The following is a 27,811-nucleotide window of genomic DNA, read 5'->3' on the forward strand; positions in this document are numbered from 1 at the left end:
CCACAGCGAGGACAGCTGTGAAGAAAGGGTTTTAATACGCAAGGACCTGAGCAGGAGGTGCCTCGCCCTGGTGACCTGATGTCCTGACCCAGCATGGATGGGTAATTTCTGGAGCCTGGAGGCTCTATATTGTAACAAAAGAGGCTTTGCAGTAGTTAGTTGGGCCTACCTGCCATTATGGGTTAGCCAGGCTACCACTGCCACCTGCTGGAAAATCTTGGCAGGACATCCCTGGAGCTCCTCTGTTGTCCTTGGGTATCAGCACACCAGGATCAGAGTCCCTAGGGCCATATTGCTTGATGTCACCTTTCCTCATGGGTCACTTGCAATCCTGAGGTTTCAAGCCTCAGGCCTGTGGACACCTTCAAGGGTCTCTCCAGCCTGGAGCAGGTCGCCATTCTTCTGTGGGGCATTGTCTGAGAGGGGACTTCCTCACAGCTCCTCACCGTGAACCCAGAGCACCGGTTCTCCAGTCTCCAAGACATGCAGACAGCCCCATCGCTGGCCCATGTGCTGTGGGATGACCTGAGTGAAAAGAAGGTGGAGCCAGGCTTTGTGCCCAATGTAAGCCCGTGCACTCAGACAGGTGACTTCAGGCTGTTGGGGGGTGGGGTGGAGTCCGCTGGCTGGGCTCAGTACCCTGTCTCCCCACAGAAAGGCCGCCTGCACTGTGACCCCACCTTTGAGCTGGAGGAGATGATCCTGGAGTCAAGGCCTCTCCATAAGAAGAAAAAGCGACTGGCCAAGAACAAGTCTCGGGACAGCAGCAGGGACAGCTCCCAGTCGGTGAGTGCAGGGCTCCGGCTTCAGGGTCGCCCCACCCTGTCTGTGGCAGTGCAAGGTCCCTTCACTCTGCATGGCCTTTGGGTGGAGCATGCACTCTACAGTCTAGCAATAGTCTCCCCAAAGTCCCAATGGCGGGGCTGTGATCTTCTTTCTACCTTTCCTGGCATCCCTTGTCATAACCCCACCTCCAGCCTGCCTACATAGCTTCCCTCAGCTGTTTGCTCCTTCTGGACAGGGATCACCCTGGGAACCAGCTGAGAGCAACGGTAGGCCCTGAGAGTAGAATGCCCCCAGTGCTATGCCCAGGGGCATTAGCGCTCAGGTTACTTGTGTCCTGGTGCATCGACGGTCTGGTGTACCATGTCCAAAATCAAAGTGTCGCAGCTCTACTCTCCTAAGGCTCCAAGAAGAAAACCCTTCCCTCCCTCTCTGCCTTTGAGGGTAGCTGTCAATCTTGTGCACCCTATGTAAAGTCGCATCTGAGGGCCTAGAGTTTAGGTCGTGGGGTTGGGGGGTGGGGAGGAGGGAGAGTCACAGCTTAGTTCCTCATGCCGGAGCACAGATGCTGTGCACAAGAGAGCAACTACTACATGTTGGCGTCAGGGTGGTGGTGATCAACGGTGAGTGTTCGCCTATATTTGGGCCTGTCTGAGCCTGACAGTCTGGAGTATAATCTCCCAGCTCTGATGGGCCCTATGTGGTTCCAAATGAGTGTGGAATTCAGGGCTGGAGTCGTCCCCTGAGTGCCTTGAATTTTCAGGCCTAGATAGGTAGGTGAGGCTCCTGTCCTCTCTCTCCTGCAACTGCCCATGGTGTCTGTGGGTTGAATTTCGGCCTGACAGCTCCCTGGTACAGGTGCCAAGAGTAAAGAGAGTGGGGGTGCTTCCTGAGGTGTATAGAACCAGGTCATAGAGGGGGTACAGACCAGCTGCCATGCTGACTTCTAGACACCTGCGCTGGGCAGAACTCAGCTCCATCCTGCAGTGGTTGGTGAGAGCTTTAGTTGGAGGGCGGCAAGTGCTCTTAATGTTGGCTAGCTATGGGAAATCATCCAATATTCTTATGGAAAATTGAGGCGCTTTAATGAATATCTTTATTTTCTTACCATCACATAACATACAATTCACACACACACACACACACACACACACACACACACACACACACACACGAAGTGCGTCATCACTGGCTTCTGTTCCACCCATCACCACAGTCTAAGGGGAGAGCTTTCTCATAGCCCCCTTCCATCAGCCGCCCTTCTCCAGCCTTCCCCTCCAGGTATGGAGCTGCCTCTGTCCCTGCTCTGACATTTCACCTAGAATGAGCGGTAGTGCGTGGTCCTGCGGGCTTCTTGTACTTGGAACAATGTCTTCAAGACTCACTCATGCTGTCCCAAAGGCTAGCGCCTCCCTTCTTTTGATTCTGAAAAAACATCCCTTTCTGTTTAGTGTTTTATTCACGAATAGATCACATTTTCCTCAGGCATTTGTCACACGACTGGAATTTGAGCCACTTCTGCTTTTGAATCATTGTAACACTGTTGTGAATGACTGTCCCTGTATGATGGGTCCTCCTGGGGGTGTGCTCTTGTTTTCTGGGAGGGACCTTAGTGCGACATCTGGCTTGTGTGACAGTTCCATGCCTTCATTTTCAGGAACCCCCTGTGGTGCCATCTTATAGTCCCACCAGAACCTTCCCATGAGGGTTCTAATTCTTCGCGCCCACACCAGTTCTTATTACTTTTCAGCTTGTATCTTACATTTTAACCATTACACTGAGTATGAGGCAGTGAGTGTTTCTTGTTTTGTTTTGGTTGGTTTGGTTTGATGAAATATTTGGTTCTTTTCATGTTTTATTGGGGTTTTGTTTGTCTGTTTGTTGAGACAGGGTCTGACATAGCCCAGGCTGGTCTTGAACCCACTTTATAGCCAAGAATGGCTTTGAACTTCTCATGTCTTCCCTTTGCCACTCAAGTGCTAGGATTAAGGGGTGTGCTCTGCCACACCTCACAATGTTCCGTGCATGCTCGGTGCTCTACCAACTGGGTACGCTTCCAGTTCCCACAGCTGTTTTTTTATTTGCATTTGATTGACGAACGGGCACCTTCTGTGCTTATCACACATTTGTTATCGAAGAACTGCCCCCTTCCATCCTTTAACAGCTGGGTTATCTTTCACAGTCCATTGTGGCTGTGGCTGTCTTTAGCTGGTGTGTTTCCCCTCGGACAATGACATAGTTAGATTCCTATCTGCTGTGTTTGTAGCCTGTCCATTCACCATGCTTGTTCTTTCTTACCCAGCTTTGCTTCCTTCAGTTTTTATCAAGCACTTTGCACAATTTTCCTCCATCTCCTCCCTTAGTTCACCAATCAGACATCTTTCAATAGTAGTTTTAGGGGGAGCTGGCAAGATGGCCCCCAGTGGGTAAAGGTGCTTGCTGCCAAGCCCAATGGCCTGAGACTGATTCCTGCAACCCACATGGTGGAGGGAAGAGAATGCCTTCCCACAGGTTCTCCTCTGACCACTGTACACGTGCCATGCCACAGGTTTGTTCATGTACTCAAATAAATCAGCGTAAAATACTTCCAGTGGTTGTAGGAGAATTTCCAATGTGCCTTTAGCCAATGAAACTTTACCTTCGGACAACACCACTCCATCCAAGTGGGAACATGTTCTTGTGGGAAGAAGCCCTTCCCATCAGCACCCGTTCTGTGCCTGCCATTCGCTCAGCGCAGAGGTCAGGCGAGGAGAGTCTGTAGTCTGTATTAACTCGTGTGTTCTCACCAGTGTTTTCTGGCTCGTTCCTTCTCCTCAGGTGACGCTAGGGGAGTTGGTTCTCAGAAAAAGCGCCTCCCCAGTTAGGTGGATTTCTCCTTGGACACCAGTGTCTACTTCCGTAGGGGAGACTCTGGCCGGGCTTCTCTGGTTGTTTTTCCCTCCTCTTCTAGACCTAAGTGGGGGGCCAGTTTTGAGTTTGTCACTAATACTTGTTGGCTTCCTGGAATGAAGCCCATGAAGGGACGGGGCCCTGAAAGTGGTGCCCCAGGAAGATAGCCTCCGGATCTCCAGGAAGCGCTTCTGCAGCTCTTGATCCACTGGCTTCAGCTCCAGGGAAACCCTTACATCTGGGACTGTTGTCTTCTGTAGATTTGGGGGTATCATGACCCCCCTGTCTTCAGCTCTGACAGGTCCAAGAAAAGCCACTGATCTTCAGTGCACTGGCTTTTTTTTTTCCTAGTTGGAAGAATGGGAGCAGCAACGTGGCAGCTGCTTATAGAGCAGAGCCCAACGCAGAAATATTTGTGTTTTTTGTTTCATTTTGAGAGTTATTTCTTTACACTGGCGGGGGGAGGGGGGGGAGGGCGGCGGTGCTAGCGCTTGTTGTATGTATGACTGTCACGTGCTTGCCTCTCTTGCCAGACTGTCTTGTCTCTGCGGGTGTGTCATCTGCAGCTGGAGTCTTTCACGGGGGCTGCCGGGAGCTTCCATTGCTCATGTTTTGTCGTGCTGGGGAGGCTCCCTGATCCTGCAGTCGTGAGAATTTTGCCTGTGTGCTTTGTAGCTCCAGGTCTTGTTTTGTGTCTAGGGCCTACTTTGAGCTGATTCTAATGTGTGGTGTCAGGGGCAGGTAGGTCCGCCTTATTCCTCTGTATATGGATATCCAGTGGTTGCAGAAATGTGTTGAGAGGGCTGTTCTTCCCCCACTGAACTCCTTGGCACCATTTCCAAAAATCAATTTGACCATAAATAGCAGGGTTTATTTAGGGACTAACTCCTACCCCCATTGATCTGTCCTCGCCCAGCGCATGCTGCCTTGGTTGCTGTCACTTTGAGGTCAGTTCTGAAACTGGACACTGTGACTCTTCCCACTTTGTTCTTTTCTTTTAAGATTATTACCCTGTTGTAGGTCTGTTGCATTTCTAGGCAATTCTGAGCAGTTAGGAATGGTACCTGAGCTCCTGAACACATCTCTTTGCAAGGGAGTTAGGTGTTGGACTTGGTCTCCATCTCCTGGGGGCTCTTTGTCAACACGGGTGACATCTGGAGTCTGGCGCTGAGTCTGAGCATTTATTTGGGCTTTGATGGAGTCTTCCGGACCTGGGAACTCATGTGCTTATGAGCCCCTAAGGAAGAATGCGGAGGTGAGGGGGCGGCGAGGGTGTGGTGTGTGGGACAATCACTGAGGGGCAGCGCCTCAGTGCAAACCAGCAAGGGTGTAGTCAATGATGCAGAGCTGACCAGCTCCAAAGGAGCCAAACTTTCATGCTCCTGTACCTGATCTAGGTTTTGGTGGCTCTGTGTGTATTGGCAAGGGTACCAACAACCCACCACAAGTGACTAGAGAAGAGCTGAATGTGGACGTTCAGCATTCAGAGGTCCAGGAGAACCAGAACAGGAAGATATCACAGGAGCCCCCCTGATAACAGCCCTTGGGATACTGAAGAAGAGAGTCTGCCAGGGGGATAAAAGCTCATGGACCCACTCAGAGGCCACAGCAGTCTGTCACTGCCCCACGCAGAGCCACCTTCCCTAGATGTTTTTGCTGAGGCTCCTCATGCTACCGGGGACTTGTCTTCCTAGGGATGTGTCGATGTGGAGGTTAAAGGATAAACCACAGCCCCTGCTCACAGGATCAGGGGTGCGGCTGATGCTTGTTCTGTCACCACTACCTCAGGGGTTCCTCCCCCAACCCTCACAACGCACCTCTGTCAACCTCAGCATTTTGTTGGATGACTCCTGCCTCAGGCCATGATGCCGACCCTCATCCCCGAGGAGGCTGAGCGTATGACTGCCTTTAATCTTCTCAGACTAGAATTGTGTGTCTGTCTGCTCTCCATCAGATGAGGTGAAAAGGTACCTAGAAGGATACAGCTTGGCTCATCCAGGAACAGAGTCCAACCTCTTCTTGATGATTAAAGTCAGTTCCTCTGCTGGAATGGAGGCCCCTCTCAGGGTGGCCACAGAGGTGGGGCAAAATGCTGGGGGTGTCATGCGTCCTCCAAAGGAGGGAGCTGCAGAGATCTTGAGATCCTCGGAGTGCCTTCAGACAAGCACTGATTGGTCTGTACCTGCTATAGAGACAAGGACAGGAGACCCCAAGGATCACACACACACACACACACACACACACACACACACACACACACACACACACACACACGTTCTGGAGGGCATTGTGCAGGAATGAGGAAAACCAGCTGCCTCTGAAAGGTGAAGAAATGGGCCAGGGTCTGTGCCACTTTCCCAGTAGAAAGAGATGTGAGGTATAGCCACTCACGTTTGACCTTGGATGGCTGATCCCAGAAGACCTTGCTTCTTGCAGGTAGGGAATTTATGAGACACTGTAATGGAAAGACAGAGCGGGGAGATACACATCTCTGACTGTGGCTCTCTTTGGTCACTCCAGCCTGGGTGTCATGCTTCTCGGTGACTGTGTAGGCTAGTTGGTCTAGGGGTGAGGTACCGATCTTGTTTATTACAGCATCTGATTTCTAATGCGTGTGTTCCTGGAAGGGGTGCACATATGTTCAGGTGTGTGGGCGTGTGTGTGAAGGTAGAGGACAGAATTTGATGTCTTGTGTCTTCTTCACTCTCTTGACTAACTTATCATGTCACGATCTCTTGATAAACCCAGAGCTCACTGATGCAGCTAGTCTAGCTAGCCAGCCTGCCCTGTTCCCTTGCCTCCACCCCCATCCCCAGCACTGAGAATACAGGTGGGCTGCCATGCCTACCTATCTTTTTATGTGGGTGCTAGGAATCAGCATTCTAGTCCTCATACTGGCATGGCAAGTGTTTTATCCACTGATCCCAAGCCCCCTACAACAGCTATTTTAACAACAGGTTTAGTTAGGAACCATTGGCCCGAAAGCTATAGTCACTCAAGGTGTACAGACTGTTACGTTATTACAAGCAAAAATTGTCAATAACCATCAAAGCGGAGCCAAGTAATGTTCCCATTATTTCCATATCATCATAGTATGCACAAAGGACAAAGATTGCATTTCAAAATCTATACTTTTAGGAATCTGAAGTATACAACACGGCGTTGTTAACTACTGTTTCTATGCCATACACTCAGTCTCTAAAATGTGCTGATCTGCATAACTTGCACTTTATCCCTAACCTGCATCTGCCCCCCCCCCCCGTCCCCTCCCTCATCCTTAACAGCTGCTACCCACGGGTCAAGGAGGTGGCAGGAAAGCCAGCCATGACAGATGCCAGAAGCCTTACCTGGGTCTTGCCTTCAGCATCCAGGGAAAGGGTGGGGCTGTGGACACTGGGCCCTGAGAGGAAGAACTTGAGTAGAAGTTCAGCAGACTTCTAGCACTGCACATCCCCTTTGTGGAAACAGCTGCAGGCACCTGGTCCCCACAGCATGTGTTTGCCATCCTCCCTCTTAGGGGACCTAACTCCGCCCAGATGATGAATTGTAGGGCTGATATCAGCTCAGCTCTGGAAGGCAAGAGGTTAACTGTGCCTCCTTCCCTAGGCAGCTGATAGCCTCTTACCAGCAAGAGCCCCAGGGTTCCGCTGGTTCATCAGCACAGGCTCCTCCTCCTGAACCACTGCTCTCTCCTGGGCTTCAGCTACTTGGCTATGCCCTTGCCACCGTGGGCACAAGAGGATGAGGTCCAGCAGTAACTCCCACCCCAACATCCCCAGCTCATTGCTTAACACTTTGTGGCAGGAGCCCATGGCCATCTCGTTGGTCCTCCGGCCTTTCCTCGTCAGCTTGCCCACACGGGTGTTTTCACTTCTCAGCACTCCTCCCAGGATAATCTAAAACTGTCCCTTGGACTCCATAACCAGGTCTCTAAGAGCTCCCCTGTAGTGTTTTGAAACCCAACTTCACACCGGGAAACTGACTCCAAGCCAGGGAAGAAAGTCTCTTGCTGGCACCCCACTTTAGCTTCATGTTCGGACCTATAGGCTATCCGTGGCCCTAAATCTCACTCCCGGGCTGTTGTCCTGGTTCTTATTGGGGCCAACTGTCTGTGCCCTGTAGCTCCCAAGAGCCTGGCCAGGCTGCTAGGAGACATAACTAAGGTTCTGAGGGAGACTGGAAACCGGAGGCAGCTCTTGAGGGAACAATGTGCCTCCAGGGTCCCTTCAAGATCCTCCTGGAAGGGACGCAGACTGTGCAGGTTCGGTGAGTACAGGGGAGGTGAGGTAGCTCTTCCCCACACCATGCCATGGCCCTGGCTGATCTTCAGTGAGTCTGTTCTCAGCTGTAGTAGATGGGATTCTGAAGAGCAGAGTGCCTTGGCAGCCAGTGGTTTCCTCCCTGGAGCTCAGGAGTGGGCAGTTGGAGCGATGCTTGGGGAACTGTCACTAGATGGTCTTTCTGTCCACAGGAGAATGACTACCTTCAAGACTGCCTGGATGCCATCCAGCAGGACTTCGTGATTTTTAACAGGGAAAAGTGAGTGAACGTATGTGAAAGACCATAGGAAGAAACAGGGGCTACATGTGGCCTGTGAGGCTGGCCCACACTCTCTGGGAAAGACAGGCAGTAGATGTGGAAGGTAGAGTTGAGTGGCCTCACCTCAGGCCCTTGCAGGGCATCCTGGGAACCTTCTAGATAGACTCAGATCCAGGGGTTCGAATCTCAGGGACACACTTGGCTCAGACCAGAAGCAATCACCTCCTGCCACTTGGTCACTTACTCAGAAAAGCTTTCCTTGGTGTCTAGTATCAGTGGGACAGAAAGAGCACAAGTGACCAGTGGGGCAAGACAAGTCACCGACAGCTACAATCTTCCTCAGTGGAGATAGCCTGGTATAGTGGGGCCTAAGGAAGGGCCCAGCACTCTCCTAGGCAAGCAGGGAAGTCTTCCTAGAGGCAATGGCTCTGGGCTAGGCTAGGGAGGATGCACAGAGCAGCGTAGGACTGGTTGAGGACACTGGCCCCATCCTGTAGTTAGAGGGTAGGATGATGTGGGCTTGGCCTTGCTCTTTGAACAGCTGTTCCAACGCTACTCACTGAAACAAGGCCCGAGCTACAGAGCTCCTTCAGCCTCTGGTGAATGCGCTGAGATGCAGAGCCTGTGGCTCCGAGCCTTGTGGCTTTGTGGCCAGCAGTAAAGCATGGAGTTTGCTGTGCTTCTAGTGTTGTCCCCAGCAGCCATGTCCAATTTCAGGCTCCCTGTGTTCCCAGCATGCACCAGGACAATGCTTCCAACAAGAGATATTCATGGCACCCCACAGCACATCCCTGAAGACATATCTCCTGGCTCCTAGGACAAAGCCATATATTCTACATCGGGGGCCCTGGGCCTGCTAGTGGGGCTGTGCCATTCTGTGGGGTACATTGATCCACTTGTGTATGTGTCCTCCCTGCCCCATTCCAGGTTGAAGAGGAGCCAGGAACTCATGAATGAGCCTCCCCCAGGTCCCGAGACTTCAGATATGACAGATTCCACTGCAGACAGCGAGGCAGAGCACACAGCCCTGCCCATGTGTGGCTCCATCTGCCCCTCATCTGGGAGCAGCTAGGCCATCTGGACTGTGTCCGAGGGCAGTTCTCTCTCAGGCTGCTTTGAAGACTCAGGACGGCCAGAAGGTGGCAGCAGTGGGGCAAAGGTCTGACCGCCCAGCCTTCCCCGAGTCAGTATGGCGAAGCTGCCGGGAGCCATGGGTGCCCGTCCAGAGTGGTGATTGGGCAAGGAGGGCCCTCGGTACCTAGACCGTGGTGACTTGCAACATAGAGGGAATCATGCAGCCATCACAATGGCTGGCACCTCTAACTGTAGGCTGGCAGATTACAGGTGACCAGAGTGGCACAGTGGGGCAGGAGCCCTTGGCTTTCTGGACCCTTCTGAAATTGGCTGTACATAGCCTCGTGGCCAGTCTTTGCTGTGGCCTGGCCAAAATGTCCTTGAGCTTTCTGCTCAAGGCTGTAAGGGTGGGAACAGGCCTTGCTGATTCTGATATGTTATTGAGGGTCGGGGTTGGGGGAGGGAGTGGGCGGGATGGCAGAGAACGTTTTTTTCTAGGGATATACATTGCTCTGGCAATTTCTGCGGTTTGTGTATAATTTTCACCTCTGAGAATTACAGTCTAAGAACTGCCGTGTCGCATGCTCTGTATGCTATATGCCCGGGGAGTGATGGCATCCGGTGCCTGCAGTCTTCCACGGAGGAAGTGGACTGGGTCAGCTGGGTAGCAGCTGCCCCTGCATTTATAGAAACTGGAAGCAGGCTGTTGAGCGCAATTTCAAGTCCCAAGCAAAGTGGAAATTGTCAAAAAGCCGAGGGACACAACCAGAAGAATAGGACATCTGCCCCTCACTGCCCCAAGGGTCTGTGGTAAGGGGAGCAACTTTGAATGATCCAGCTACGCTGGCCTCTCCTGTCTGAGGATGAGTCCTGCCCCTCTAGCCCAGGGCTCCACAGGCCTATGTGGGTTCACTTGGGAACCATGTCATCATGTGTGGTGCCCTCTCAGGACAGTAGCCATCCTGGTTCCCATACATAGTATCTGGGTCTGTGTCTTGTGGTTCCAGTCAACCCAAGTAAATGCTGCCCTCCTGCCTGGCCAGGCTGTGGACTCACCAAGGACCAAAGTGACCACAGTGTCTGAAGAGCTGGCTGTGCTGAGAACAAAGCTGAACCCTTAGGACAGAGAAGGCAGCTCCCACCCCTGCCCACCCCACCCCTCCCCTCAGTGGGACGGACTAACCGCGGGGCTCCCAGTGAGGCCCACACCTGAGGTGTACAGCATGGTACACCAAGTGACTGACATTCCCTGCAGCTCCTTCGGGTAGCCATGTTTACAGTGAAAACCTGGAAAGGGCAGGTGCACAGCAGGGGCGAACTCTGGGGTTCTGTATAAATGATGGATGATGTGGTGAGAGCACACTCTCCTTTTTGCTTCCAGCAGAGATGTAGTTACCGCCTCAGTCCCCTCATCACCTGTCTCCTTGTTGGGGAAACTAGAAAGATATTGGCATGGAGCACAGAAACCAGCCAAAGCCCAGGATTCAAGTTTAAAGTCCTGCTGGGTATGGTAGTGCACACCTGTAATACCAGCACTTGCGAGGCAGACAGATCTCTGACTAAGAGGCCAGCCGGGTCTACAGAGTGAGCTCAAGGCCAGCCAAGGCCACATGATAAGGCCATGTCTCCAAGACAAACAGAATCAAGTCTGAAGCCTTATTGACCATATATTTGTGGCCCAGAGGAGGTCCCTCCCCCCCCCCCAAAAAAAAAAAAAGATTTCAGGGCTGCTAGGTCCTTCAGTAGAGTTGCTGCTAGGACCAAAGAAACCTTACAAAGATCCTGGATGCCGATAATGCTGTCTGTTCCCATGGAAACGCTCCTGCTGCTGAGAATGGATGTTGGGAGGAGGAGGAGGAGAGCAGTGTGGAGAAGACCTCCTGCTTCTAGAAGGATCCCCTGCCTGGGAGAAAGAACTGAGACTACCTCCATGAGAACAGGCTAATGGCAGGAGGCTAGCCCAGAAGTCCCAACCTCAGGAAGGCACTGATAGGAACTACCTCCCTAGTTTCCTTCCAGGGGTGGGGTCTGGCTACCAGCAGCTGTGCTGGTCTCTTGGGGGGGGGATCCTCCATACGACACCACACCTGTGTGGCATACCCCACAGTCTTCCATTTACTGCCTCACCTTAGCTGAGGTGGTTTGAGCCTGACCAGTCAGACCAGGGGTGTCTTCCTGCTGACCACCTGGCTGTGTGCCTCAGCCAAAGACCCTAAGAGAAAGAACCCTCTTCACCGTTCAGGTCCAGCCATACCCATGGCCCAGAGCAGGCAGAGACCACACTGGTAGATAGCATGCAGCTAGGCGGAGGTGGCAGTAGTGGCAGGGGCTCCCTGGTCCCTGTACAAACACTTGTGAGGGAGGGAAGTCTGGCTGGCAACACACAGGCAGCTTCGAACCCAGACCTTTTTTTTTTTTTATTGATCCGACTCACATCAGGCTTGGCCGGTGGCCAGCATCTGGTGGCCGGCATCTGGTACAGCAGCATGCAGATCCCTGGCTCTGGTTTCCTCACAGTACAAAACCGCTACTCTAGTAAACCTATGGAAAGTCACTTTGTAGGAAAAGGAAAGTGTCTTAGCTAAGGGATCACCAAACTCCCTAGAGGGGGCTGCTACAGGAGCTCAGGTTTGGTCCTTGGAAGTGTATGTGTGGGAGGGAGCTACCCTGCACCGAGTAACTGGTGGATCCCTGAAGTCACAGCAGCTCCGCAAGGCGGAGGCTCCACTCACCCGCTCTCCTCCCTACACCGGGGCTGTCAGGGGGACAGGGCCCCCAAGGGGTAGCTGCACCTTCACAACATGGAGCCGGTGGGAGCTTGGAGGCTTCCATGGGGCAGTGATTTCTTAGGGGGGGGGTGGTGGCGGCAGCGAACACCCACCCTGCCCTATACCCAGACACCAGAAAGCTCACAGGCGTGAGGCAGAGAGCTCTCATGGAGGCCTTCATGGTAAGGCCTGGGGATGGGGGCGGGGGGGCAAGAGGCACCTGGTCACTGCCATGTCTAGTCCTCTCACTCTGGCAGTGAACTCTCCCTGGATTCAGCCCTCTGGAGGGAGCCCTCATAGTGGGGTCTGGGACTCCAAGGGGAGAGTTTATGGGGAAAGGGAGGGCAAGGCTGAGCACCGTTCACAATAAGCTACAAAGGAAGGAGCTAACTGAAGTGAGTGGTCCCCACACCCTGCCGGTGGGGACAGCACCAGCTTGCCAGACCCCCAAGTCTAGGAAAGAGAAGTGATGTTGGAGCGTCCTCCAGGGGGCGCCATGATCTTCTGAGCTGTGCGTCTGGCAATGTGATCATCAGCCTGAGACCCTGAGGAAAGGACAAGTAAGATAAAGAGGTTGAAGGTGGGGGGAGGGGTAGCACAGGCTTTCCTTCCATCCAAAAGGGAAGTTAGACATGGCTAGCTGCACCCACTAAACCAGAGCCTATCTACCCAGCCTCATGCAGTGTGCACCCAGGTTTGGTTTTCTCTCCAAAGCCATGGCTAAGAGGGCAGGTGGCCAGGCAGAGGCTACTCATCCCTAAGGCTGAAAGGAATAGGCAAAAGCCAAGGGGGCCCTACAATCTGTGGGGACAGGAAAGCAAAGGCGAACTCTCTGGGAAGCCTGCCCCGCTTGTGCGGATCCTCGTGACGTCAGGCCTTGCCCCATCTTCTGAAGGACTTTCCCATTATCCCACGTCAGCAAGGAACCAGGAACTTCCCAAGTAGGAAGAGGAGAGAGTGAAGACAATATGGCAAAGGTGGGGAAAGTGGTAGAGAGGGTCTGGCTTTGGGCTGTAGGCAAGATGGGGGACCGGGAAAGAACTCTGGTGGTCAGCACGGCAGGTACATTCTACTGTGTCCCTAAGTGCTAAGGACCCAGCTCAGACCCAAACCTCACACTTCACTTCACCAGTGATTCTGGGACTGGTGGGGCTTGGGGAGCTGTATTACAACTTGGGTCCCCACAGAGGGGAGAGCTCTCTGCCCCGGAGGCTGGAAATTCTATGTCCGGTCCTGGACTAACATGTCTTCTTCCACCTTGCTTGATTGAAGGTGTGGGTTCATCTCAGTAGCACTCCAAAGGCAAATGCTGGGACAGCAATGGTCTTCCACAGCAGGGGTACACACCTCGTTGTCCCCCAAAAGGCTGAAAACGAGGTCCCTCATCAAGGTCAGTGCCTCCTACACTACAGTACCCACACTGGCTGTCCACAGGACCACCCCTGGGATCTGCCCTGCGTATGCACATGTCCAAGTCTCCAGCTGAGCTTAGAGCCCATTGGGCCCAGGCTGGACCTAGCAGAAGCGCCTCTTTCCCCATGCCCACACTCAACTCACCGGATAGGCTGAACCCCGACTGGTGCAGGTTGCGCACAGGTGGCACTGAGATCTTGCCTGGACAGGATGCACGAGCCTGCGTGCCACTCCCTGGCTTGGCAGGTAACATCACCTCATGGACAGGCCCATCGTACAGGCCTCGGGGCACACCGTGGATCTCTGCTAGCTGTGGGGCCAAGAGAGAGGGGGCTTAGCTAGTTAAGCTGATGGGAGGGTAGTACCCCGCCTGTCTGCTCTGCACCCCAACTTGGCCCTGTTCAGTAATCCCATGCTCCCTCCCCTGAAATAGCAGAGCACACACAGCTTCGCCACAGAAACGTTCAGGGAAGGCCACTTAAGAGCAAAGCAGCCTCACCTGGAACTGGACTGAGACTGTGACTAGGAGGCAGCTTTGGGATGAGGTTCTGGGTCCTGTCCACCCAGAAATGGCCCCCAAAGCCAGAGGGATTTCCTAAAACCTCGGCGGCATAGACCAGTGACCCAAAGAGTGAGGTTAGATGGGCCTGTCCTCCTGACTGGCACCTCCCTCTGGGGTCCCGGGGCCTGCTTGACAATCTGGCCTGAGCCAGCCTACAAGGCTGAGACTGGATCCTATCGGCAAGGGGGAAGGGCTGTCGCTACTCAGCAGGATGGAACCAGCTTCTACCACCATGTCTCCCCTCTGCAAATGGGACTGGCCCTGCCTCGTACAGAGCTGTTCTCTACAGGCTCCTTCTAAGGTCTCCATTCCTGCTCTACCCCTCACTGAGGAAGAGGAGTGTAGGTGGTGTGCTCTGGACCACATTAGCATCTTCATGGTAATGTACTCAAGGAGGTGGTTACAAATGAGTTTATATCTACAGTTGCTATAGACAACTGTAACAGAAGGTATACACCACCACCGCTCAGTAAGCAGTGGGCACAGGAGGCACAGGAGGGGCCAGACCTCTGAAGGGCCTGCTGGCTACTTCCTCTAAAACAGGCAATGATCAGTAGGCCTTGGGCAAGTGATGACTTCCACCATGCCATCCAAAGCCACATGAGCCAGCAGGCAGAACCTCACCCAAGGGCTCACTGACTGCACTGGGGACACCACGCCTGCCACCCATTTGACGTCATCCCATGTCCCGTCTTACCCTGTTGCGAGCCTTTATCCTCTTATAGACAAAGTCCGGGAACGTCTTCCGAGGAATGAAGCGGCCAGCCCCCGGAGTGACAAGCAGGTTTCCATCCTCCAGCACTACTCTGCCCTGACTTATGACCACTGTGGGCACTCCTCGGCACTCCACTCCTTCAAAGATGTTGTACTCGACATTCTGTGGGGGAGAGGCCCACAGGGGCAGCACCCTTTAGCCCTGACTCCAAGGCCTGCCAGTGCTACAGGCAACCTGCATGTGCTGTGCTAAGGTCCCACCCAGGAGGAAAAAAAAAATGCAACCGAGGGAGACAAGTGACACACAGAAAGAATTACTCCCGTAATCCATCCAGCACCACTGAGTCCCAAGATTCTTATGAAGTCAAAGGGAGCAGAGTGTGTTGGGGTTGGGGGTGAGCCTGTCCTTGCCTTGGCAGGTGTGGCACCCTCTACATCCATTTCCTTATTTGTAGAATGGTTCCACAGACTCAGCCACGTACCCTTGTGGGCAGCAGACAAGATGGTTGTTGAGTGAGGTGCTGGGTAGATGTGGCTCTGGACAGGTCAAGGCTACCAAGAGCCACACTGAGGAAGGACACCTGCCACCTATCCTGGTAATGCCCTTGGGAAGCAGGTCCAGCCAGGCTCTGCTAAGGAGGGGTAGGGAGCATCCTTACCAGGTTGTGGCTCTTGGCAGAGATGACTTTCGTGGCCCTGGGGTTCCAGATGACGAGATCAGCATCAGAGCCCACAGCCACACGCCCCTTCCTGGGGTAGAAATTGAAGATTTTGGCAGCATTTGTACTGGTCACGGCAACGAACTCGTTCTCATCCATTTTCCCTGAAGCCTGAGAAGGAAGAGTGGGCTGGTGGATGTTGTGGGCTAGCCCAAGCTCAGGAAGGGCTAACCACGGCAAAAATAACCCACCCAGACAGGGGCACCAATGACAGTGATCAGGCAGTCCAGTGGTGTGACTGTTCCCTGTGGACACGGCCCCCATCGCTAGCTGCCTCTGTGAATAAATGGCAATACTCTTGATACCAACCCGGGGGGACTGCGACTGTCTCCCTCGCTCCCAGGCATAGCAGAGGGATGAACTCAAGATGGGCCAGGGTACAGAGGAGGGAGACCTGCCCTCGAAATCTGTACCTGTGTATATACCTGGCCTTCCTGCATGACAAGATTCGGCTATGTAGCTCCGGCTGATTTTGAATTATTCCTGCCTTAGCTTCCAGAGTGCTGGAACTACTCTGCCTTGCTATAAATGAATTCTTTTTAAAAATTTAAAGTTCTTCATTAACATGTACAATGACATATTTATGGGATGCAGGGTGATGGATATAGGACATTCATCTCCATGGTAGGGAATCCATAAATGTGATAACTCTTCTCCCGAGGAACATGTCTAGGTGCTGTGAACTGCTGAGCTAAGGCTTTAAAGGATAAGGCTGGTCTCTCTCTCCTCTCTGTCTCTGTCTCTCTGTCTCTCTGTTTCTGTCTCTCTGTCTCCCTCTCCCTCTCCCCCCTCACTCTCTCTCTCAAGCATTTCTGGTGGTAGGATCCTCCTGCAGCATGCTGCTGATAAGCCCTTGCCTCACCCACATGTCCCCAGGCCTAGACTTACCACACATTTCTCCCAGACCACAGACATGCGCTCTTCTATACCATTGACGCCCTCTGGGATCAGCGTGAAGTTATCTTTGCCAACAGCCTTCTGGGCCGTAGTGAAGCTGCAGTGTGCACTGCCTGTCACCTGGAGGTCCCCACTGAGAACAAGCCAGGGTCAGAGCGGGCCAGGGGCTTGGCCTTCCTGAACTGGACAGCTGGGTCAGCTGGAGCCTCTTAGGCAGCCAGCTAAGGCCACGGGAGAGGTCTAAGCTGGTACTTAAGTACATAAAGAAGAAAGTGGGCAATGTGGGTATAATGTGGAGGGCATGAACAGAGCGAATGATGACTCATGAGGGGCCAAGAGCAGGCATAGGGGTGGGGAACCCCAGCTGGGACCCAGAACCCTGTACTTCCCCCAGCTGGCTGGGGTTCCTCTGGAAGCTTCTGGAAGAAGCATGGGCTCGGAGACCACAGGCTGACTCGAGCTTTGGTGGGGGTGGCTACTCACCTGGACAGCAGGGAGGTGAGGTGGTCTGCAGTGGTAGGGTCCGGGTTGATAGGGGGTGAAGTGACAAAGGCCGCAGCCTTGGCCCAGTTCTTGCTCCAGTAGTGTGAACCGTCAGTGCCCAGGCTGGCGGTAATGGGTTCCCCAAAGACGACCACCCCTAAAGTGAGCAAGGCTTATGGCAGGACCCCACCAGCCTGCGCCCACTGGGAGCCTCAGCACAGCATGGGCCTCACACTGCCACTGATACTTCTCTGTCCTTTCCGTGGCCAGGGAAAGCTTTTCCTCTTTTCTGCTCCTCACCTTCCCCCAAGTCGTTGGCCCTGTGGTTCTTTGGGAGGCATAATGGCTGAGACTGTGATCCCTTCAATACCCATAATGTCCACTAGGGGTCAGCTGGTGGCCACTCTAGCTGGGCCACAGACTAGGCCTTGACCAATTAAGCCTGTCTGTTCAGACCTTGTACAGAGAGCTCTGAACTAGGCCGAGGCTGTTCCTATAAGGCAATGGGAAAGCACCAGGCTCAGAATTGGGTGGGAACTGGTCCTGCTGCAGAGTAGCTTCTTGTAGGGGAGGGTGAAGCTTTTGGGGTAAGCCCACAGGCTCTGCTCAACCAGTGCTGGCAAACAATACTGATCCTCTCCCTTGTAAATGTGGTGAGTTTCTGTGCCAATCACCGGGAAGAAAACTTGTCCCTGTATACGTCCACTTCTACCCCAGGCACTCCACAGTCTCAAGGCAGAGCTAGGAAATGAGGTCTCATTATGAGACTAGGGGTGGGAAAATGGGTGCTAGGTTCCCTCACTGTTCTTGAACACGCTGCCTCTTTTACACATGAACTTGGCCCTGTGGCCCAATCCTGGCCCTCTCCAGGTGCCCCAGGGATTTCTGGGACTTCCCTGGCCCTCTGAGCTCACAGCCTAGGCCCTGTCAATCACAGTTATGGGCCTGCCAGGACACAGATGTCTGATCTCTGGATAGTCTGAGTGCTATGGGCACAGAGCCCCTCGGCTCTCAGGAAGTGTACCCCAGCTCCTGAACCCGGTAACAAATATGAAAGTGAGCCTTCCTTGGAATTGAGAACCCCTCTCAGATACATCCTCAGGATTCTGCCCTTGGGTCCCCTGGGAACAGAAACACGGGGACTTCAGTTTGCTAAGAACTCCTAGTAGGCAGATATTATTCTAACAAGGCTGAACACTGGGGGACACAGGGCTCCTAAACCTCACTTAAGCTTTTATCCCTGGGATTAACATAAGCAGGTGCCCCCCATGAGGAGACTTGTTTTTCCTCCTAACCGGCCTGGAGATCCTCAATTTTCAGCAGAGCTCTCAGAGGCTAGGAACATATGGGAAGCCAGCGCTGGCACTCACCCCTGCGCTTGGCTTGGGCAACCATGTCGGCGGCACCCTTGCTCATCACCTTGGTGATGTATAGTGGGCAGTTGGCCTGCTTGGCAATGGTGACGGCTCTGTACACGGCCTCGGCCTCTACCTGAAGATGGTGAAGGGAAGACAGTCAGAACACAATGATCCCCAAGACTTCCTGACCAGGTGGGTTCTGGGATACCCAGAGGTCACCTATGAGATTGTAGGCACTGGAGGTATCCCCATTGGAGCAAGGGCCCAGCCAAGACCTCAGTGTCTAGAATATGGGTTGCCCCACACAATTCTCAGGGCGCAAGTGCGCTGCCTTCTTGCCTTGGGTAAGGGCTGTGCAGTGACAAGTGGCTGAGGTGGATAGTGGGTCGGCAGCGGGTCATTGCATTAAGCCCCCACTATGAGGGCAGAATGCACAGAGTGCTTCCCAGGTCATGAAGCAGGGCCAGAGTAGACCAGCACCCAGGGGTGGGGGTTGGGCAGTGGAGATTGGTATTCTCAGCAGGGCAGACTTACCTCTTCAGGGTGGCTGAGAACATGGCCCTCAGGGCCAGTGATGCCTTGCTCCAACAGGCGCTTCTGTTCCTACATAACCAATAAGATGCTTTGCTCCAGCCCCAAGCCCTGGACACGAGGTGCCTGGCAGGCAAGCCCCATACTTCAAGCATAGTCCTGGGCCCCTGGACCTCCCAGAACAGAGCAACTATAAAGAACTCAGAGCAGAGTGGGCCTGGGGAAGGCTAGCCCAAGGTCTTGACAGGGGGCCACCCCACTTGACTCGCTTCTGACCCTGGGTGTCACATTGTATTTTCCCAAAAGAGACTGGCTACAGTACTTTGGGAAGATCTGTGACCATCATGGAAAAACCTATGGTATGGTTTCAATGTTCTTTAAGACTCCCTAACAAACAAGCTGTTTGACCTTTGACTTAACATGTCCTCCCTCCTTAGAAATCTTGCTTCTGTCTATGGGTCACAGAGGTCACAGTTCTTTGTCTTTCCACTGGGACCCACATACTAGCCATCAGCTTGAGCCACCCAGCCAACCCTGTGGGTGCCACAGCCTCTCCTACCTCCTCCACGATGTCCCCGTTTTCAGCGTGCACCTGGGCCAAGGCTCCCAGGTCGCGGATGAGGCTGAAGATTTCATACATCTGTGAAGGAAGGCAAACAGGGCCCCGTGTTTGTAGGGTTCTCTCTTCAGCAACAGCCCAAGACACCACACTTGTTCATTCCCTCTGAACTTGGCCTCACCTGACCATCAGTACACTGGCATCTGTCCTTGTATGCCATGAAGACCAGGAAGGAGTTCACACCTGGAAGAGAGGGTAGAGAGGATCAGACACCAGGAGAGGCGCCCAGAGACAGTGACGTATGCTGCCTAGCATAGCATCTGGCAGACAGACCCTTCCCCACCAAGAAATCAGGTTGCATGGACCAAGTTAGCGATGTCCAGGCCGCTTCCTTGCTGCTGCTCAATACCCTGAGTTCGGGAGCCTTTGCTCATGCAGGAGGCACATGGGTAAGAGATCTGCTATCACCACCACATGTCAGGCAGATCTCCACTCCTCCAAGGCACAGAGCAGTGTAGCGGGCTTGCTGCCTAAGCCCCTTCCGCTCTCGTCAGGAAAAGCAGCCAGGCCTGGCATGCTGGAGGGAGCCTCTCTTGGGCCATCTGGCATGACACCTGCCTACAGGCCCTGCCTGAGTCATACATTTGTGGCACCCTGAGAGGGGCAGGCAGGTCTCAGAGCTGGCACCTCAGACACAGAGGAGGAAGTGGGAGTGGGGCCTGGTGCTCCCAATATTGAAGTCCAATCAGAAGCATGGTTGAGTCTTCCCAACTGGACGGCCAGGATCTGCCCACCTCCCAGGACCAGGACTGATGAAGTTCCACTGTGGCCTGAAGACAACCCCAAACCCACCCAGCCCAGGGCTCTGTTCCCTTGCTGCATAGAAAGTGATAATGTGGGGCACCCTGGGAAAAACTGAGTCATCTTCTGCCGTCCTCCCAAGTGATGTGTGATGTCTGATGTTAATTTCTGAGTAGGAGGCAATCGTGACAGGGAGAGGGAGCTCTGCAGACACCTGGTTCAGAGACATGAGGCTGCGGGGAGTCTAACTGCTAGGTGGAAAGCGGACTCCACTACACCCAAGAGGAGGAGGCATGGGGCCTTACATTCCAAAGGGGACCAGTGTGAAGACACTGTCATTCTCTGGGAACTAGAACCCAGAGGAGATGGCCTTGGGGCCATAATAGGCAGGCAGCAGTGTCCCTTGTAAGTGTCAGGGTTCTATAGTCAGGAAGTCCAGGGTCTTGGCCCTGCTCACGGGCGAGCTACAGACACCACCTGGAACTCAGTATAAGACACACATTCAGTACAATATTACTTTTCGTCAGCCCACGAATAAACCCTGATGTGGTTTTAGCTCTAGGACTTTGTGTAAAATGAAGTTCATCTTTTTTTTAAAAAGATAGATTATTTATTTATTTATTTATTTATTTATTATTCTGCTTGCATGTGAACCAGCAGGCCAGAAGAAGGCACCAATATCTCACTATAGATGGTTGTGAGCCACCATGTGGTTGCTGGGAATTGAACTCAGGACCTTTGGAAGAGCAGCCAGTGCTCTTAAGCTCTGAGCCATCTTTCCAGCCCACTGAGCTCATCTTTACTTATAGGTGAGTCAGTTTCGATACAGAGCTTAAAACAACCTCTTAAGGGAAAACCCAAGTGATGGGAAGTGTGGCTACTTCTTTGTCATCTGGGCATCTCTTTTCTAAAAAGCAGAGAGCCAAAGACAACATGGCCTACTGCAGTTTCTATGGGAAGAGCAATTTCAGGATATGCTCATGGCACAGAGCCTCCTAGCCCAGAGTCTTTGAAAGCAGAATTGATCTTGGGTGACTCTGCCCCAACTCAATTCCTAAATCCCCGCTTTCAGAACATGCTGGCAAACCACAGGGGACCTAGCTGGGACCCCTCAGTCTGCCTGCAGACGCAGCGAGTGATCCCCAGATATAACCACCCCTCAGTGTTGCTCACCTTTGTCCCTGACTAGGGCTTCCAGCTCCTCTTTGGTGCTCTCATGCCAGCGGGGAATGTCCACATGTAGGGAGTAGTCACAGCATGCTGCACTGTCCGCTCGCTCCCGCCACTGCTCATAAGCTGCCAGCAGGCTCACCCCAGCATCAGGAAACACATGGTCCACTGTGGGGCGGGGGCACCATGTTCAGCCAGGCTAAGGTATCCTACCATTGTCTCTGAGGGGGATTTGGTTTTACATTCTGGAGACCAGAGTGGGATGGGAGGAAGACATGACAGAGGGAGGTCCTGCCTTGCTCCCTTCCCCATTCCTCCCAGTCAGCTCATAGGTGTCCTCTGTCCCACTTCCTTCATGCCTCTAAGTAGAGCACTGAGCAGGGAGCCTTAGATCAAACCACCCCACTTCCAGCAGACCTCAGCTCCCAGAGGAACAGCAGTGACAGTCAGGGTTTTCAGCTGTCCACAGCGCTGGTCCTGTGGACGTGCATGCTTCTAGAAAATTCCCTCCACTGAGTCAGTTTCCATGGCCTCGATCCCTCCATAAGCCCTGCACAGAGGCCACTGTGCTGGCTCCTTCCTATTCCAAGGTCCAAACACTGCTCCCTGGCCACTAAACAAAACGGTGCACCTCCAGAACCAGCAGCTGCCTCGCCTCCATCCAACACTCCCCGTACCCCGCCCCATTTGTCCATCACTCAGGTCACCATTCAGAAGTAGGACATGCACTACATAGCCTATGTTTCAGCCTTATGCATATGCCATTTGCATTTCTAGAGACACCTCATGGAACAGGTGACACTAATGGTGTAGCTGCGCTGCCCCGCCTGGGCCACCACATGCAATTGAGCAAGAGCCTGCGGTGGCCACCTTGCTGCTAGCTTTCCTTCAGCCTATGACAGAGTGAACCAAATCAAGCTGTGGGTGTAGCAATGGCTGAGTGTCTCTGTGAAGGGCCCAGAGTCCGGTAGCAGCAGGGACAGTGTTTACTGTGCGCCAGCTGCACAAAGAAAGTTGGGTGGTAAATCGTTTGTTCTCGGGCCCTAGAAATGAGCCCTTTCCTAGTACCTTCAAGGCATACAGCATGAGTGTGTGGGGCCATAATAATGGCACAAAATACAGAGATGTACACACACACAGAGAGAGAGAGAGAGAGAGAGAGAGAGAGAGAGAGAGAGAGAGAGAGAGAGCTGAGACACGGCTGGATAAATGTCCTGTCTCAAAAACCACAGCCTCAACTCTTAACGCAGGCAAAAACTTACTGCAAACAGACTTCAAAGGCAGAGTCCGGGCCCAAACACTACAATTCTTTTGGTCCAAAGCACTGGGATTTCCAAACCCCAGGTCCTGGCCAGCTGCCAATCCCCTAGAAGGCGTAAGCGAGCACACTTCTTTTTATCCAGAGCCCATCAGCATCCTAGAGCTAGCCAAGGCAACTGGCCCAGAAAGAGAAAGCAGTGATGGCAGGGGTGTACCCAGCATGTCTTAGATGGAGATATAACAGAGAAACAGAAATGAGACAAACCACCTCATGCAATAAGGAAACGGGCCATGCACAGTCCCAGCATGCCTAACCATCTACAGGAACCCAGCCTCCTACTAAGTGCTGTGATAACACACACGCTATACAAGGAAGCCAGAGCCACTGTCTTTATTCAAGGCTTCATGACTACCTGGCAAGCGGCCTGCACACTCACATATCATAGTGGTCCCGCCCGCCAGGGCCGCCTTAGTGCCCTGACAGAAATCATCAGCCGGGGTCATGCCCAGTACGGGCATCTGCAGCCGGGTGTGGACGTCAACTCCACCGGGCAGTACCATCAGGCCATGAGCATCGATGGTTTTGATGCCCCCGGGGACGATGAGATTTTCTCCAATTTGTCTGAAAGCAACAACAACAAAAAGAAGAGTCATCACCATTCACAGAGGGCTCCAATTAGAACTCGAACAAGCTCCATGGCAGAGGCTCTAAGAAGTGAGGGCTGGGAATCTTGCCCGTGAGAAACAAGCAGGCCAGATGGCTACCTGCCTGCCCAGATGCCAGAGAATAAAACTCACACTGTCTCGGGAGGGCAGTGCGGAGGGGCCAGTATGCCTTGCCTCCTGGCCTCCCCTGGAGCCCCTGTGTGCCGTCTACTGACCAGTACTGGAGCTCCTTGGTACATAAAGCAGAGGAGCGAGCAGATCAGCATTTATTACTCATCTCCAGGAGCCCAGACTTGTACTAAATGCCGTGATAACACAAAGACACACAGACACTGGGTGCATTGTGTTTCTCAAGGCCTTATGGTTATCCGGCAAAACTACCGTGCCTCAAGGACTGTTCGCAGGGACAGGACTTTGAGGGGGTGTGGGGTGGGAAAAGCATCTGCATGATTTTCACCCCAAAGCAGACCCCTGAGTACTAGGTAACCATCATTCACACAATCGCATATCTAGAAATACCTCTGGGCAGAGACTTACTTAATCAGACCATCTTCCACATAGAGATCGGCATAGAAGGACTGGTCATCGTTCACGATCTTCCCACCTTTGATGAGCAGGCGATCACTCTGACAGAGACAAAACAACGGGCGCTGACCGAGACGTCCTAGGCTACCAGGACCTTCTCCCCCTAGAACGACTGAAATCTTTTGACACGTTTTGTAGTCATAAGAGGTTTGTTTACAGCGCTCCAAAACAGGGTGCTCAGAGCAGTGCCCTGGCACTACTGAGTGGGGACACCAGGGCAAAGCCGTGCTGGTGAAAGTGTGGCGGAGAAACTGCTAACATCCTAACCTTCCTTCCAACCATCAGGGCACCTGGCTGCTCCCCTCCCACCTGTGCTGACAAAGGCAAGTGGGCAATGACGGGCTGTTACACCAGAATGCCACAGGCCGTGAGAGTGGCAGAAGGGACAGGGCAGAGCAAAAGCCGGACATCTTAGTCTTGAATCCAGAGGTTACAACCTAGGGACAGACTGATGCCAGCGGTGTGTCTCTACGATTCTCCACCAAGGCACAGGTCATCAAACTGAAGCAGACAGAAGGGCACAAAGCTAGGGTGAGAGGACGTCAGGCTGCCTTCTGCAACAGAAGGGCCTTTCTGGGGGAGCTGGTACCGGGTGGGGACCAGTGTGTTGGGGCAGAGGTGGGGGATTGTTCCAGGCTAGGAAGCAGCTATACGAAGGTGCCGAGGAACACGATGGCTACAACTAACGCGAGAGCAAGAGGAAGAACAGGCTGGGCAAGCTGGGACATAGACACTGGGGGCCAGAGGCATTTGATTAGTTGTGACCAATACAGATTATTACCCAGGCTGGTAGAAAGAAAATTAATATTGATATGGAAAAGGGGAGCAGGATTACTGCTTGGGTGGTTTCAAGGGATGCTCGGGGAAGGCGGGAGCATCTTGACCAGTGTTATGGACATGAGCGTGAGAGAACAGATTTGATGGGGTCTGGGAGTTGATAGGCAGGACTAACAGATAGAGAGGCCGTGGCCATGACGGACGGGGTGGTGATGATGGAACCGGATGGCCACAGGCTCTGATGCAGTGTGAAGACTTTCAAGCGGGCGAAGAAAGAGATTGTGGGTAAGGCCAGCTGTCTGTGGGATAACCTCGGCAAAATGGAGGCAGAGGATCAGACTGACCCGTTCCAATGCTTAGCACCCACAGACAGACACGTCTAAGACGGAGCAGGAGGGAGGAGTCAGGCAGAAAGTGGAAACTGCAGATGGAACTCTGCCTGGACGTCAGAATCAATGGCCCAGCTCCGGGGGGATAGAACAGTGGAGCCACACAGTACTGAAGGGGCAGATGCAGAACCGCATGTGCAAGGGTAGACCTGTGGATGTGATGACTCTTCCTGTGACCTAGCCAGGGAAGGCACGCTGCATCAAATTCCTGTGGTTCGTGCGGCAGCTGGGCCAGGCCTCCAGGCCAGCTTCAGCTTTGCTATCCCATCCGTCTGAGGCCAGGAGAACCAGCTGAGTGTGTGGCAAGCAGAGCCTATCAGCCTCCAGTGATGGGGAGCCCAAGGGTTGGGCCGAATTCTCAGGGCAACTATGCCCCCAGACTACACCACCCGGCCCTCTGCCTGTACAGCCCAGAATCGCAAACAATTTTTTTTAAGCTTCATATTGTCTGGGGGGCACAAGTGAGAAGAAGGACTTGTAAACATTTTGTGAAGTCCACATGACAATGCCTACGGATGAAGTTCACAGATTCACTCATGTCCATGAAACCACCCTGCCCAGGAGTCCTCAAGTGGGACAGACACGGTACAGCCTTACCATGGACTTAACATCTGGACCATCCTGGAAGTAGCTTGTTGACTGTATCTAGCATGGCTGCAGCTCACTTACCAAGTCTCTCTAAAAATGTCGGAAGGTGCTCACTAACCAAGCCCCGTTGAGCACCAATGTCTACGTAGTCTACATAGGCCTACTACAGCTACCCACTTTGCAAGGCTGCTACTCTGGGCCACACCCCTCCTCTTCCCCTTTGGTCTAGCCATTCTCAGAAAAACCTAGGAAAACACAGCTCTTAGGAGGAATCTCTAAGCCAGAAATATTGAGCTCTTGGGTCCCTATTCAGACTCCTGTTTTCAGGCTCCAAAATTTGCATTCTGGGGTCATCCTGAGTTTGGGAGAACAAGCAACGCTGCAATAGACCCCATCTAGATAAATGGGAGTTCCCGTGAGCCTTCTCTCTCTTCATGAACACTGCCTGGCTGGGCAGGAGGCTGCCCACCAGCATCTCCATTCACTGACAGCTGGCTGGTGGGATTGTTTCCTCAGGCCTGGACCACTCTAGGAACAGTAGGCAGTCAAGAGGTAGCAACTAATTCTGAGTTCTGTGAGAGGGGGCTCTTTCCTCTTTGAGGTTCCCCTCCCCAAGGAGAGGACTCCCCTCAGAAAGCTAGGGAGTTGACCTCCCCCCAGCAGCCTGGTTGGACTTCAGAGCTCTTGCAAGAACAAGTCCAGAGGTTTTTTTTTTTTCTTTGAGACCTCCGGGAGCCCCAGACCTGGTCTAGCTCATCACAGGAGCCTCCCTCTCTTCCTCACAGGCTTCCGGCTGCCCCAGTGGGAAGGCTTTGTTTCCTGGCCAGTTGGGTGGACACACTGACCTCCTACTTCATGCATGTCTGTGTTGGGGAGCTCTGTTCTGAAAGGGGGCTCTGCAGGGAGGCTGGTCTGCGTGGTCAATTAGTACTCACCTCCCGAGGAGTCTCCGAACCCAGCTTCGTGCAGGGGTTCGGGGCCTCCAGGGGCACCAGATCTAGTAGCCAGGGCTAAATCGCTTTGTCTCGGACAAAGCGTTAGAGACACGGAAGAGGCCCATCCAGGGGGTAGGCGGCCCACGGGCTTCTCTGGGAATAGCATCGGACATCCGAGTGCCTTGAGGCCCGGGGCCAACAAAAGCTGCGTCCGACGGCTGGCCTGGAGACAGAACTCCAAGCAATGTCCAGTTGGACCCCATCCGCCTCCCCGCCAGACCCAGCAGGAGGCCGACCACCTACGCTCTGGGTAGCAGGCCGCTAGCTCACCCGCACCCGGCCTCTCCAAGCCGATCACCCAAGTCCGGAGAGCTGGCGGGCTCCGGGCCTGTGCGTGGGCTGCGCAATGGGTTTTGCGCGGCCTGGAAAGCTCTCTCCTCTGCTGGCGGCGCGCGAAGGAGAGGGGGAGAAAGGGCTGGCGCCTGGCCCGGGACTAGAGCAGGTGTGGGACGCACGGATAGGGCCGGGAGGGTCGTCCGCTGAGCATGCAAGCCACTCCCGCCGTGGGCAAGGGGCGCCAGACGCAGCGGGGGCGGGAGTCCGACTCACCGTGATCCGGGGAATGCTCTTCTTGCCTTGGAAGGACATCTTGATCCGCGGGCGGGCTGAGAGTCCCCGGTAGGGGCTGTGCGGGCGTGGACGTGCCGGCGGGGACACGCGCGGAGCTTAGGTAGTCCGAGCGGGAGCTAGCCGAGCGCGGGGCTCAGATTAGCTTATTTGCATCCAGACCCCGCCCACCGACCTTCATTTGCATCCGGGCCCCTCCCTCTGCTCTCGTTTGGGCGAGCGAGCTCGCGACCTCTCTCTCTCTCCCACCTCCCTCTCCCTTTCCCTTAACTCTTCCTTCCCTCCCTTCCTCCCCTCCCCAAGAACACTCCGGAGGCCACCGCTGGAATCATGGCACCCGGGAGCGTGATTGGCTGCAACCTGTCAGGACCAACGAGTATGAAGTTTGCACTCAGAGAAGAGGAGAGGTGCGGGTCTCGCCTGGCCCCCACCTAGTCTTGTTTTGTGTTGGGCCGAGGCACCCCAGGCTGCGGTTTCAAAACTAATTCTGACCTCTGGGAGGAGGCGCTGCTGGAGCCAGAATCTAGCCTGGTATCTCTGGCAAAATCCAGACATCTTCAGGGAATGTCTGGAGGTTGGAGAGCAAGGGCCTGGCCTGGCGTGACCGCGGGACTAGGGAGTGGGGATGCCTAGGCCAGACTGTTCTTTGGCTGATCTGGTCACACCAGTATGGCGTAGGAGGAGTTGGAGAAGCAGAGAAAACCAGCCAAGACACAGAGAGATG

At 53.7% G+C, this 27,811-nt stretch overlaps 2 protein-coding genes across 2 annotated transcripts in view; one reads left to right on the forward strand and one right to left on the reverse strand.

The window, feature by feature from the left end:
- The window catches only part of STK32C (serine/threonine kinase 32C), an 82,037-nt gene extending 72,179 nt beyond the window's left edge, over window positions 1-9,858 (forward strand). The window contains exons 9-12 of the mRNA XM_084751018.1: window positions 439-564; window positions 655-786; window positions 8,144-8,211; window positions 9,139-9,858. Of these exons, the coding sequence (XP_084607144.1) occupies window positions 439-564; window positions 655-786; window positions 8,144-8,211; window positions 9,139-9,283 (471 nt within the window). The 3' untranslated portion in view covers window positions 9,284-9,858. The remainder of the gene's footprint in view (window positions 1-438; window positions 565-654; window positions 787-8,143; window positions 8,212-9,138) is intronic.
- Window positions 9,859-11,691: 1,833 nt separating this feature from the next.
- DPYSL4 (dihydropyrimidinase like 4) lies at window positions 11,692-27,309 on the reverse strand. The gene is made up of 14 exons (XM_084800903.1): window positions 27,070-27,309; window positions 23,724-23,812; window positions 22,958-23,142; window positions 21,264-21,428; window positions 19,471-19,532; window positions 19,290-19,370; window positions 18,734-18,802; window positions 18,212-18,332; window positions 16,842-16,998; window positions 16,350-16,491; window positions 15,402-15,572; window positions 14,726-14,905; window positions 13,611-13,776; window positions 11,692-12,598 (listed from the first exon to the last, which is right to left on the reverse strand). Exons 1-14 carry the CDS (start codon window positions 27,106-27,108, stop codon window positions 12,507-12,509), a joined length of 1,719 nt encoding a protein of 572 aa, XP_084657029.1. The 5' UTR covers window positions 27,109-27,309; the 3' UTR covers window positions 11,692-12,506.
- Between the last annotated feature and the right edge of the window lie 502 nt (window positions 27,310-27,811).

Source organism: Acomys minous, assembly GCF_964271855.1.
Source record: "Acomys minous genome assembly, chromosome: 2".
Lineage (NCBI taxonomy): Eukaryota > Metazoa > Chordata > Mammalia > Rodentia > Muridae > Acomys > Acomys minous.